The 13,715-nt window shown below is 38.6% G+C and overlaps 1 protein-coding gene across 3 annotated transcripts in view; it reads left to right on the top strand.

Moving 5' to 3' along the window:
* Window positions 1-256: 256 nt before the first annotated feature.
* The window catches only part of MDFIC (MyoD family inhibitor domain containing), a 51,048-nt gene continuing 37,589 nt past the window's right edge, over window positions 257-13,715 (top strand). The window contains exons 1-3 of one of the 3 annotated variants that reach the window (XM_059847132.1): window positions 257-557; window positions 1,262-1,417; window positions 12,655-12,786. In XM_059847132.1, coding sequence (XP_059703115.1) covers window positions 290-557; window positions 1,262-1,417; window positions 12,655-12,786 — 556 coding nt within the window. In that variant the 5' untranslated portion in view covers window positions 257-289. Of the gene's footprint in view, window positions 558-941; window positions 1,018-1,074; window positions 1,158-1,261; window positions 1,418-12,654; window positions 12,787-13,715 lie in introns of those variants that run through there. The other 2 variants (XM_059847133.1, XM_059847134.1) reach the window with 2 other exon arrangements.

The raw sequence follows: 13,715 nt of genomic DNA on the forward strand, positions 1-13,715 counted from the left end.
TGTTCCCATAAGCAAGGCAAAGCATATAGTTTATGGACACCAGCACATGTGTGAGCAATAATTGCAGTACCCTATGTCGTGGGCAAGAACAGAGCATAAGACTGATGAGCACATCAGACTGTGCCATGAGAAAGAAGTGTTATTTCCTACATGGAGAAAGTCCAGGTAACACTGCTTGGCAGAGGGTAGCAGAGGAAATAGTTTGCACTTAAGGTTTCTACTTTTGAAAACTGCTTGCTCTATTCTTCGTGTTTGAGTATTTCTGTGTGCCCGCTGTGAGGTCCTTTCAATGGATATTCGTGCGTGTTACCAGTCAGAGGCAGGGGTAGAAAGGTCGCAGGGGCAGCAGGACCGGCGGAGGGTGCCGAGAGGCCGGGGCCCTGCGGCGCCCCACGTGCCGCTCCGAGGCGCAACCGGTGGCGGGCGATCCGTGACACGGCGGCCAGCTCGGGAGCCAGCGGCGGCGCCGCGCAGCGTGCCCCGCGCCGCTGCCAGCGCCGCAGCTGCACACCCTGCCCGGCCTGGAAAGCCTCCCTTTCACATTCTCCTGGGTTTTGGTGGTTTTTTTTTTTTCCCTTCTTGCCTACTTCTGTCTGACGGGTTATGGTCTCCCGGGGGAATTTCCATGGCTGGAGGCCTGGCTGGGGGCAGCGCGGCGCCCCGCGGCCGGCCGGCCCCGCGCAGCCCAGCCCAGCCCAGCCCAGCCCGCGAGCCCGTGGCTGGCGGGCGACGGGAGCTGCACAACCGCCGCCCCGAGCCGCAGCCGCCGCCAGCCGGAGCGGGATGTTTCATTGTCCGGAAATGATGGAGAAGGAGTGACTGTGGCGGCGGGGGGACAGCGGGTGTGAGTGCCAGGCCGTGCACGCCACGGCCGGGGGAAGGCCCGCGGCTGCGGGGCGGGCGGCGCGGCGTGAGGGGAGGCGGCTGCCGGGCCGGGCGGCGGCGGGGCGAGAGCGGCGCGGAGGCTCCGCGGCCGGGGCGCGGCGCAGGGCCGGGCGGAGCGGAGGAAATGCGGAGGTAGGCGCGCCGCGTTGCCGGCCGGCTCCGCCGCGGCCGACGGGCCCCCCCGGCCACCCCCGCGGCCGCTCCCGCCCCCCGGCCCCGCGGGTGCTCGCTGCAGGGGGCGGGGGGCGCGACCGCCGCCGCCGCGCCGGAAAGTTGGTGCCGCTTCCCTACTGTCCCTCTTCGGTCCCTCGCCCCGAGCCGTGAGTTTTCCGCGTAAAATACATTAACGAGTCCTTTCATTTGCTTGTTCCTTCAGGGTCGCGTGTTAGTTTTGTTGGAGAGGGGTGCAGGCTCTCTGTTACTTGGCGAGAGAGCTGGCAGATGTCCCAAGTGAGAGAACCTCTTCCTCCGGGGCCTGGAGGGCCAGAGCAAGCTCCGACTGAAAACAGCTCTTTGATCTCTCTCCCTCGAGGTAAGTTGCTTTAAAGTTTCTCTGTAATTGTTGCGCGTTATACTTGAAGGATACATTTACTGATTTGACTAGTGGGTTTTAACCCCTCTTTTTTTGCCCCTCCCCTCTGTAGTGTATCTCTGTAGCACTTTCGCTTCACCATTTTATTGTTTTAACCCAAAATTCCCATGAAAAATTAACAAAATTTAAAAAAAAAAAGTAAGGAAAAGATGTGCTGCTCTCAGCCCTGATTTTCAGTACTTGAAAAACTGCAGTCATTCAGAGGCAGATGTTGCTCCTTAAAAATCGCTTTTGTTTTTCTCAGTTTTGTGTTTGTGCTTAGAAATTATTTCCTGTAAAGCTGTCCTTCCAGGTCTTGAAGTAAATTATGGAAGTTTGATCGAATAGTGATAGCCTTGTTCAGGGTGGAAGTCACTTTGCTGTTTTTTTCTTAGATTACTCTGTGATGCTGCAGCTAAAATCACTCTGAGAATATAACTTGTTTCATATCAGCTGTTCAAAAGGTTGTTTAAAAGTATGTTCATCTTAAAGATAAATTATTTAAGGTATGTCTTATTTGCTTTTGAACAAAATACACTGATACTCTGATCACCTTCATGTAGAGAAGTCTGACAAAGTATATTTTAGTTTATCCTCAAAATTGGGAAGTATGCTTGCCTGTCAAGTCCTGGTCTGTGAAGATGAGACTTTTCTTTGTTTATTTATTTACAGCCACGATTTTCCAGAATTCTGACAGGAGTTTAAAAAGTCTCTGAAAAACAGACAAATAATCTTGTTCAAGAACTGTAACTTTATTCATAACTGGTTAACTGGAGCAGAGCCTGGTAATGCAGTTGTGCAACTGTGAATTAAAAACGCAGTCTTGTTTTTGTTACTATGAAAATCAATAGCTATGTGTAATCAAAGCTGAAGACTTGTTTCAGAAACCAGAAAGTATCTGTAGCTAAGTAAAAAATGTTTTGGCAAGGGGGAATAGCAAGTTGGCTTATATTTATCTTATTGTTGGATGGGTTTTGTGTTTTTTTTTTTTTTTTTTGTTCTAGAGTATGACTCATAACTTCTAAACAGTAAAAAATAATAATAAAAGAGATTAAATGCAGAAGATCAGGCATACGGAACTGAACTGCTAGAATCATATTTTTGCCAGAACCATCAGTACCTGTGATATGTGTTTATTTTCAGCGTGTTGTTTTTATTTGTCATGTGGTCAACTGGCCACACTGGTTAAATTCTGCATGTAGGCCATACATCAAAGTTACTGAAGTGGTAAGTCAGTGAACTAACTAGCATGGAAGTGGTCTCATTCTCACTGTACCACTTCAGACTGAGGGTTCACTATGAAGTGAAAGTCCTATGTATGATTGTAAATCATGCTTTTTTTTTTTTAATGAAAAGCAAGGAAACAAATACTGATCTGTCCCTGACAAGTAATGTGCAGAAAATACAAATGACACCATTAAACCTCACAGCTTTCTGAGGGATCAGTAAGGTACAAACAAGCATTATGATTATGGTTTGTTCACTGGCCACACCTATCAAGGCACATGCTCAATTTTAAAGCTTATATAGAGTTCACATAAAGCAGAATTCAGCATTCAAATACATTATTTTTATTCTAAGGAACTTAGATTTAAGGATAATATGGATTTTTAATGTGGATATTTGTTGCTTTTTTCTAGTCTAAGTTTGTTGGGGAAGTGGGGGTGGAAAGAGGAAAAGGTGAGTTCATAACATTTCCAGTCTATATTCCAGCATTTCTGTTGTCAGCTTTGTGGTGTGTGGTTACAGGCTAAGGTAATTCAGATATTCCAGGACTGAAAAGCTAAGATAGTATGTCTGGGGCTTTCAACAGCCCCTATCCTTCTATTCTGCCCTGGAACATCCAGAATTACACTGACTTCTCAAGAATTTGGTGATAATTTTAAAAGCTTTGATTGAAATTCGTATTATTGACCTATAATGACTTCATATATTTACAGTGAGGTACCTGAAATCTGGGTTGACCTAGAATTAAAGATTCCTTAATCAGGAAAAGATTACTTATCTTGTATGTATAATAAAGTACTAAGTGCCTTCTAATGAGAAGGAATTTCTCATTTGTAACAGCACATTTTAACATGCCTTGTATATGTTTAACTGATATAGATACCTTGTCCTGGGAACAAACTTTTCCTCTTCTGTAGTTCTGCGAGATATCATCAAGAAATCCAGGAACACAAAGTGTTCCTTTTGCTTGCTATCGTACACATCCAGATGCTGAAGATTAACTGTATTTTTCCATGAAAGGAAAAGAAACTTCAGTTGAATTTGAATATTCAAAAATAGCTATCCCATAATGTAATTAAAGATCAGGCAAACTTAATAAAACTTAGGCAGTATGCAGGAATATTCATCAGTTTTGGACATGATGAAAACTTGGCTGAGGCAAAGTTTGGCCTACAGATGTGGTATGCTCTGGCTTTCACAATTTAAAATAATTTTTCTGTGTTATTTTAACCAATATGCTCTCTCAACATATCCCCTGTCACTGTTCTTCCTTGTTAGTTCATTTTTGAATAAATGCATAAATATCAGTGAGAAACTGGATGCCACCCATCCACAGTGTGGTGTGAGAGACAGCAAATGAAATCATGGCATCTTCTTCTGTGGTAATGTCACAATTCATCTTCAGTCTTTAAATCATTATCTATGTCAGTGTGGTCTGCTGCTCTAAGAGACACACTGCAAGGAAGAAGGTTTAATCTAATTTCTGCAAACAGGTTAATTTCTCCCACATCCTTCCAAAAGTGTAGCTCTGCTTGTGCACCCTTGTTCAAGATCCTAGTGATGCCTTCTTTCTTCCCTTAGCTCATGAACCTTGGAATCAAATTATGATTACATCTACTTGTGTGATGTACTCAGTGAATAGTGCCATGTCTCTGCTCAGACCACTTCCATTTGATTGTGATCATGTATTTCCCAACTCATAGATACCAAAATAATGTCCCTGAGGAAGGAATGTTGTAATTTATGACCATTGGACTCTCTGCTTTAAGGAAAATGTTTCATTTATTCAAAATTATGGTGTGATTATTGCCTGGACTATGGGTATGCTTTTTTTTTAAAAAAAAAATCCTCTGCATTTGAATAAACCAAATATTGTATTCCAATATATGGAATACAAGAGAGAAATTCAGGACTTTCATCTATAAATTATTTGGAATGCTTTTATCTTTGCTTTTTGGTAACTAACTGTAACCTAAAATAACGAAGGAATAATATTTAGCTTTCTCAATTAAGAAAGAAAATAAAAACAGTAATTATAATAATTAACAACTTATTACAAAATTGAGACTGATAATTTCACTATAATAGATCTTTAGATGATGGAAATTCACTAGAATTTTTTATTTTAATGGGTGGGAGGATGGAGAAATCTAGTAGAAATATCAAGGATCAGATTCTATAAGTGACTGTTCTCTCTGGTGCAAATCATCTCACTGTTGATGGATGGAGATGCAGCTCTGATTTGGTATCTCAAGAAACCATATACAACAGCTAATACTTTCATTCAGAAAATGTACAAAGTACTCCTCTTCAAGAATGTGATTCCAATCTTCATGTTTTCGTTGCTTAACTGTTTTCATGATGAGGAGCACGAAAGGAATCTGATGGCTAGATGAGATTGTGACAAAAGACTTAATGCAGGGAATGTTTGGACATTCTTGAGGCAACAGTGATTGCTATCACAACAATTATTCCACTTTACCAGCAATGCCTCAGTGTTATGAGTAATATATTTTTATTTTAACGGTTAACCAGTGTACTCAGATTGCTCAAACTTACCAAACATTTCCTCTACAATTTTATTCCCTCTTGCTATCTGACAAGAGTTGAGAGAATCTGTATTAATTTGTTTCATTGCTGTGTGCCAGTACTGAGGCATTTATTTAATATTACTGACTAAAATATCTAAGACTTTGGTTAATAGATGTCTGACTCTTAGTTTGTCATGAAAGCATATGTCTGCTTTCAGTTTCACGTGCATACCATTCCAGTCTAGTGATTCATGCCCTCATGGGTGTGATAGACTTGTATTTCATAGAGTTGACTGTAAAGATCTTATATCAAGTTTGAAATATTTTTGTTCCATCTTACATCACAGGTTTATTTTATATCACAGTAATTCTTCTTAAATTCAGCTCTGGACTCTCAGAAGTTAGATTTCTCTTTGCTTTAAACACTTTTTTCTTTTTTTTCTTCTTTTTTTTTTCCCTAGTAAGTAACATTCAGCAATGAGTGTGTTATCCTACTTTTTTTATTTGGATCAGCCATGCAGTTTTGAAGTAAATCTGTTCACTTCTACTTTGATTTGCATTGTGAAGTGATCCTAGGGAGTGACCTGGATGGGATTCCTTTTGCTCAAAATAATGTGAAAGCTGCAGGAATGTGCCTAATACACTCCAGCCACTAGTAAGCCTTGAATCTTTAAGATTATATCTGAGAACTAGTTCAAAGTAGAAAGCCCTTAGAACATGTATTACATGGAATATTCTTAAAGTTAACTCTTTCACTGTACAGGCCCAGTTTTATTAGCCATTGCTAATTCAGCCATAGCTGCCAAGTATTGCTTAGCACTTCCATGAAACTGGTTTTGTATACATGTGAAACTTCTTTGGTTGAATGACATACATGCATAACTGACTGTATAATTAGTATGATTATTTGTGAAAAGGCTTCACTTCTGTATTTGACCTTTTTAATACTTAAAATAATGCAGAATATCTATTTGCACATTGCTGTTCATTTTTAATTTATCGTGACTCAAATTTGTTCATGACTGTCAAACTTCTAGTGCTTTCATAGTTATTCCATAGCTTGCACCTGGAAAATTCTTTGTAAGAGTTTTCCAAAAAATCGCTCAGTTAAATTGCTCTAATTTTAAGAAACTTTTTTTTTTCTGTGGCACTTCTGAAGCCATTGAAAGTTGCCACAAGATACTTAAATGAAAACCACTGAAACTAAATGAATGCAAAATAAGTTTTTTTGTTATTTTTGTTTTAAAGCAATCAAACATCTAATTGGAGTCTTCTAACTCCATAACTTGTGGACTACCAGTATTAATTAGATGTCCTTAATGAAATGAGATTGTTTCAGGTAAATGCTGGAGTAGGCGTTCTGTTACACAAATTGTTGAATTTATTTGTTCTATAAGGTGCCTGAAAGTTTTAGGCATTTCATGAAGTAGATGGTAGGCATTACTGTTAATGATTACACTGTGAAATGTGGTTTTATCAGGGTTTCTTTGTGCTATTGTTGTGAACAGTGAATTTTCAGCAGGAAGTAGCATCCTTACTGGTTCCTTGCCAGCAAGGTTATTAATGAACAAAGGAAGTGTTAGAAATGTAGTGTTTGCCACATGCTCCTCAATCCCTCCCAATTGTAGGCTTGAGACAGAGAACCGATTGTTATATTTCCTTTTGGGAATGTTCTTTGACTTTTTTTATTCCTCATAGATCTACTTATGTGTTTGTGTTTATGTTTTGTGGCAATTATTTCCTTTTGTAATTGCTCTTTCCTTTGAAGGACAAAATTTCATTTTGGATGATTTGAACCTGGCACATTTATTTTAAATCTGCATCTGCTTGTTGTAGGAAAAACTCAAGCCTTCTGATGGTTCATCCCAAGAATTAGGTCAGATTTAGCTGTCTAAGTAACTTTGCCCCATGCTTCCAAATCTTTCCTTTGCCCCTATGTAATAAAACTGTTGGACTGTTTGTGATTGCATTTTTGGAGATCAGTGATCACTGTGCCAGTCCATTTTGCTTATTTCTCTCTCCTTGATGAGAATGAGGCACTCAGGTTTCTAGAATCTTCTCCCACCAGCTGGTTTGTTTTTTTTCTTTACATGCTATTTGGAGCAGTCCACCACATTGCTGGTGAACAAAAAATGAATGTGTCATAGCGGCAAAGGCTTTGGTTGTTGCAGCAGCATTCATTAAATTAATTTCATATACAAGCTCCTAAATTTTATAGACAAACTCTAAACCTGTTTCTCAAGTCCAGTTTGTCATTTTGCTAATCATGCATTGTAGTGATTCACATTCTTGGAAGCGATGCTGAGTCAGTATATAAGGTTATGTGTCATCTAATGAACAGAAATCAGCTGCCAGTCCAACTCTGAGGACACGCACTTAATGGGGGCACTTGTTTCCATTTTTGTTTTGTGTATGTTACATACTTCATGATACATGATAGCAGATGTATGAAATCACAGAGACCCATTTCTGAACAAGATGTGGTGGGGCTCTTGGGGGCAGCTGGTATGTGAATGTACGAATGGACAAATGCTTGGAGAAAAAAAGTTGGTTATTTTTCAGACTTGAGCTCTTTGAGGTGTGTCTTGCAAATACACATTCATTAGCTATCTTTTTCTATCAGTTTTGTGTGTAAATTTCATCTTCACTTAATATGCTTTACAGTACAGAGAAAGATGCACAAATGTAGCTCTGAAAAGAGAGATTATTCACTGTGTTTGTCTAGGAATTTTTCAGGAATTAGTTTGACATATGTTCCAACAACTTTCCAATGCCATAGGATGCAGAATTGGAAGGAATCCAGGGAGATTGCCCTGTATACCTGTTTTGCCTAATATACATGGGTCTTTCTTGACAGGTCTGACTATTTGTTAAGTTTACTTTTTGATGGGGCTGCTGTAATAGTAGTGTTGTTGCTAATCCAGACTGCTGACATTATTCAGTTGGTGGAGTCTTGCAGAATGTATTTGTCATGTTGCAAAGGAGTGTGTGTAACCAGAGGCATTCTCCAAACTAGAACAAAAGTTAACAATCAATATTGCAATAGTCTTAAAGGTGAAAGCAGATTTCTATGCTATGGAATATGTGTATTGCTGTGCAATTTAAAAATAAATATAACTAAATTATGGTAAAATATATAAATTATTTATATGTTTTTCGTAATTCCATAGAGAAAAAAGCAGTAATTCAGTTTATTCACTTATTTAATGAAGCAGTAACTTTGAGATGTGATTAAAATTTTAATTTTTTTCACTAAGTGGCTTACCAGTTGTCTGTATCATAGGTATGATTTGGCTTTTAGCCATCTCAACTCTATACTTTGTGAGCATGTCGTATCTCTTACTATTTAAATCTTAAACTTGCATTAGTCCCTGGACAAGCAGAGTTTCTGCCTATACTTACCTTCTGGATAAATCATAGGGTGTTCTGTGTGGGTGTCACTCCCTGGGGCTTTTGACTAGAAGCTTTTCAGCCCTGGCACTGCTGTTAGTTTAGGGGAAGTACAGAGCCACACAAGTTGCTGGTTTGGGGCTGAACTGTGGTAGGTAAGAAGTCTGTGTTGCTTTTGTGACATGACCTAGAGTAACTTACTGTGGTTTTGAAGAGAGATTGGATTTATACTTTAGCTCTGCCAGACTCAGAACATAATGAGTCTTTTCTTTCCATTATTTGAACTGTTAAGAAGAGCATCTCTTTTTTTCTTGACTGTCAGTATTGGAGGTTAGCCACATGAGAGTGGAAGGGTGTGCTAAAGGAAGCAGAAGCTAAAATACTAAGGAAGTCTTACAGAAAGAATTCTTAAGGGTAAGCTTGATTGAAACAGAAAAGTGTTACAAACTTACTTGAAGATGCAGCGGAAAAAAGTCATGCTTTTCTATGACCAGATCTAGTCATTAGTATTTCTGTCAGAGAACTGTCTTTGTGTTGATTCTTCATAAACTACTGAAAATTCTTAGGTACCTAACATAAAAGTAATGGCATCAACAAAAGCCAGGAATGGTCTTGAGGCTATGTTCATATGTGATTTGTTGCAATTGGTATATTGTAGTGGCACCTCTAATATTACAAAAAAAAAAAAAAGAAAATATGATCCCATTATCAACTGTTTGTTATATGGGAATAATTAATAAATTCCTTTGTACAAAAACTGAGACATGGTACATATTCAAGAAAAAGCAACTGAATCAAGACACCAGTGTGTGTCTGTTTTCAGTAGTCCGATGCACCAGAAGCAATTTATGAAAAAATGCTCAAATATATAAAAGAGATCATAAGGTCTACTATTTCTAAAGCCCCATTGAACTAAGTCTGGGTGTGATGAGGGTAATTTTCTTCATAGCAACCCCTGTGGTGCTGTGTTTGGGATCAGTGACTCAAGCAAGGTTGATAGCTCACCAGTGGGTGAGCTATTGCTGAGCAGCACTTGCACAGCATCAGTCAAGGTTTTCTCTTTTCCCACTTTTCTCTCCAGTGACTAGACTGCAGGTAGGCATGGGACTGGGAGGGGACACGATCCAGGCAGCTGGCTCAGGTTGACAAGAGGGCTATTCCATGTCACAGAATGTCATGCTCAGGTTTTAGGGGAGGTAGCCATTGCTTAGAGACTAGCTTGGGCATCAGTCTACTTGTGGGAGATGGTGAGTGGTTGCCTTTGCATCTCCTGATTTACTTTTCCTTCCTCTTTTCTTCACTTATTAAACTATATCTTGACACATAAGTTTCTTCTCTTGGGTCTTTCTGTTCTCTCCCCTTGTCCTGCTGGGGGCTGGGGAAGGGAGGAGAAGCTGTGTGGTCCTTAGGTGCTGCTGCCCAGGGTGAGCTCACCACACCACAGAGCAGCATCTATCAGGATGAGCTGCTCCAGTGGGTAATTCTGGAGTGCAAAATAGGATACTTAATGTGTTTAATGGTGTAGGTTTCTGTTATGTGCATTTACAGAGAAGTCTTCATGTGAATTCAATAGATCAAAGAGATAATTAATGTTAATTGTTTTGAACTCCCTAGCAAGATTGTTTGCTGCTCAATTGCAACATTGTTTCTGTTTAACTTTTCAATGGTGCTTCTTTTTTCTTGTTAACTTCTACTATTGTTTATATGGTCTTGACTGGTCATTTACTATATCCAGCTAGAATAATAAAAGTGCACATGAAAAGTACACATACAGCCTAGACAATGAGAAGAAAAAAAGAGAAAAAAATACTGGACTGAAAACAAGAAGAGGGATGAAAAATAAATTCATATGAATAATGATGACTGATTGTATTCTGCACTCCTTCAGATTTCTTAGATAAAAATGTAATCTAGAGCACTAAGGGCCCCATAATATTGACATTATTGTTTCCTTATAGCCATTCATTGTTTACTACATGAAATAATAAGGTTCTGCAAAGTCATATCCTATATGCGAGCATTGTATACAGCTGCTCTCTGAGTCTGTACTAGTACTACTGGGTACATATTATAATTTTGGTGTTGTCACTGTAGGAAAGTAATTAAAGAGCCAAATCTCATAAAACAGCTCATTTAAGCTTAGTGTTTGTGGAAAGCAGAGTGTTTTTACACTAGCTCTATCAGGACACTGCGTATTTTTATTCAGTTTATTCCAGAACATTTTTCAAACACTTTTGAAACATATTTGCACCTAATACTTAACTGCACAGGCTAAATCATCATACTTCAATGCAGCCACTTTTTATTTGATAGACACAGGCACAAATAATTTGTATCTGATGTCTGTCAAAGGGGTTGAAAAACTCTGTATTTTGGTTTGTTGTTGTTGGTTTTGGTTTTGTTTTTTTTTTTTAATTTGGTTTCTTGTTTTTTTGTTGTTGTTGTTTTGGCTTTTTGGGGTTTTTTTTAATGTTAAAAGGATGAGTATCTAGATAAGATTAAGTCATCAGGGCAAAGGGCAAAACTCATTAAAGTCAATATCTTCCCATTAATTTCAATAACTAGACCAATCCCACTGAAACAGTTCCTCTCAGGATGGGCTCGAGGAAATACTGACAAGTTGTTGATGGGAGGGAGGACTGAGAGCAAAGTACCACGGAGGTGAGACATTTCAGGGGTGGAAATTGATAGAAGGGGAGCAGCAGTGCTTGAAGGCATATGCTACTATACACACAAGATGGCATGTATTATTTTGAGTGATGTCCAGTGCCTCAGTTTAATAGGGTGGATAACAAAGGCAGAAAGTTAGGGTTTAAAATCAAAGTGCTGTGGGTTACATAAGAAACTAGCCTTTACTATGTCACAGTAGCAAAAAGTGATTTTTCTGTGTCTCAGGACTAGAATAATTGCGTTACTAGAGGATACAGTGTATGAAACTATAATACAGGATTTATAAACGTATTTGTTTGAAACAAATAAATAGAGTTAACAGACTTTTCAGCAGTTGCTCATCTGGGTTCACTGTAAATATTAAATGTTGTAAATATACTAAAAAAAAATACATGAGACTGAAAACATTTAGTGTTTTACAGATCCCTTGAGTAAGTGATATAAACTGATTATCTGTTGCTGTGAATAATGAACAAAGTAAATCCAGATTTAGAGATGTTTCTTTGAGTGCCAGTAGGAAAAATCTGTATCAAGAACAGAAAGATTTGTGTGTGCAGATTTGACTATTAAAACATTAATGACAGTGAAGATGAAAACTGTCACTTGTCTTGGTTTGAGGAAATTATGGTCTCCTTGTGATAACTGGCAACATCAACGAAACAACATCTGTTGCATTGTGAAATAAGCTGAAGAATCCCTCAAATAACCTTACTGGGGAATTTTCCCTGCATCTTATGTATACTTGGAGAGAAGAAATACTTTTTCTTTTCATTATTGGGTAAATGGCTACTTTTAATCAGCAGTGGCTTTTTAAAAGTTTTTTTTTTTTTTCAACAAAAAATAGGTAATTGTGGTATAATAATTTTTCTGAATTTTTGTGCTAGTCACTTTTGAAGTTTCAACTGTATTTGTCTTTGATCATGTGTTTATTTATAAAAAATAGAGAACAAAATTTTGTGAAATTACCATAGCTTGTATGTGCCAGAGCCACATGTATGTGAGTAGAAAATAATGGTTTTTTGTGTGACAAAGCTATTAAAATTTTTATATGGAAATGTTATGGAAGGTGACTAAATAAGAAAACACCCTACCCCCCAAAAAAATATAATTTGTTACAGAAGCTGATGAGTTGCTGAGTATTATTTTGCACAGTTGGATACAACATGACTAAAAGTCTTTCTTAACGAGAAATTATATTGATCTAGGCCAGAAAACAAATGGAAAATCAACTTTATTGGAAGTTAATTCGAAGGAAACAAAGGGGAATGCTAAGACAAGTTATAATTTATGCCATCTTACTTTTAATTTTCAAAATTAGTTTTGCCCACATAGAGAAAAAATACTGTAGAAATTAATATTTTGAAATTTCTTTTGACTTAGGAAAAACTGACCAAGAGACTGCTGTAGCAGGAGATAAAGACATAAACCAGCCTTCCAGTAATCAAAGTATACAAGCAGAGATACAAGACCAGTCCATCTGGGGAAATCGCACTGATGGTGACCTCATCAGAAGTAAGTATTTCCAGAACAAATTGCTGCCACTGAGGCTTGCTTTCACAGTGTAATGGGATACTGCCTGTTGACTCTGTTAAATGTGTGTCAAATGCAATTGTCTTGCAACTGTAATGCACATCTACTGAATTTATTTCCCAGATTGACTCCTGTCAGCATGCATAAGCAACAAGTATAAAGAAAGGTGGGATTCGAGTGGTGCAGTATGGTATAGACCTCTGTAGCATCTAAGCTTTTAAAGCCTTAGTGTTACATTCTTCTCATTAATAGTACAATAGTTAGTACTGCATGTATGCAGCTGTGCTAGGTGTCATCACCCTCAATTTCCCAGGTAATGCATATATATAAGCAGCAGAGTAAACTATGCTGAGAGCAGTTGCTTCCAGATGCACTGAGTACTGGTCAGGTGTAAGTTTTATAAGGGTTTTGAGTCCTGAAGTAGTACACCCATGCTATGGAACCGTGGAGTTTTTAAATTAGTTTTTACAGGTCCACATTCCTAGTGTATGTCCTGTATGCTTTAAAACTTAAAAAAAGTATGCAAGATCATTCCTATTTTCCTGTCTTGGATTGAATATCATATGCTATTCATTGTACCCTCTTAAGGCAAAAATATTTCTGTCAACTGCCAGAGGTAATACTCTGTAATGCTCTAAAATTCTGTGAATGCTTGAACATTAGTTGCTCAAGGGAGGGGCAGCATGAGGAACTATTCTCTAATTATTGGGTGTATTCAGAAATAAAATGGACTAAATGCAGAATGGTGCTCCAGCTCTCTTGAGCTTGTCTAATCACACATTTCAGCCTTAGTCTTTCTTTACAATGCACACTATACTGTTGACAGTGGGGTAAATTCATATTTCTAAAACCTGCTGTTGTCAAAACTGGTGATTTTTTGCTGCAGTTATCTGTTTCTTTTTAGGTTTTTT

This window comes from Haemorhous mexicanus, chromosome 5, assembly GCF_027477595.1.
Source record: "Haemorhous mexicanus isolate bHaeMex1 chromosome 5, bHaeMex1.pri, whole genome shotgun sequence".
Lineage (NCBI taxonomy): Eukaryota > Metazoa > Chordata > Aves > Passeriformes > Fringillidae > Haemorhous > Haemorhous mexicanus.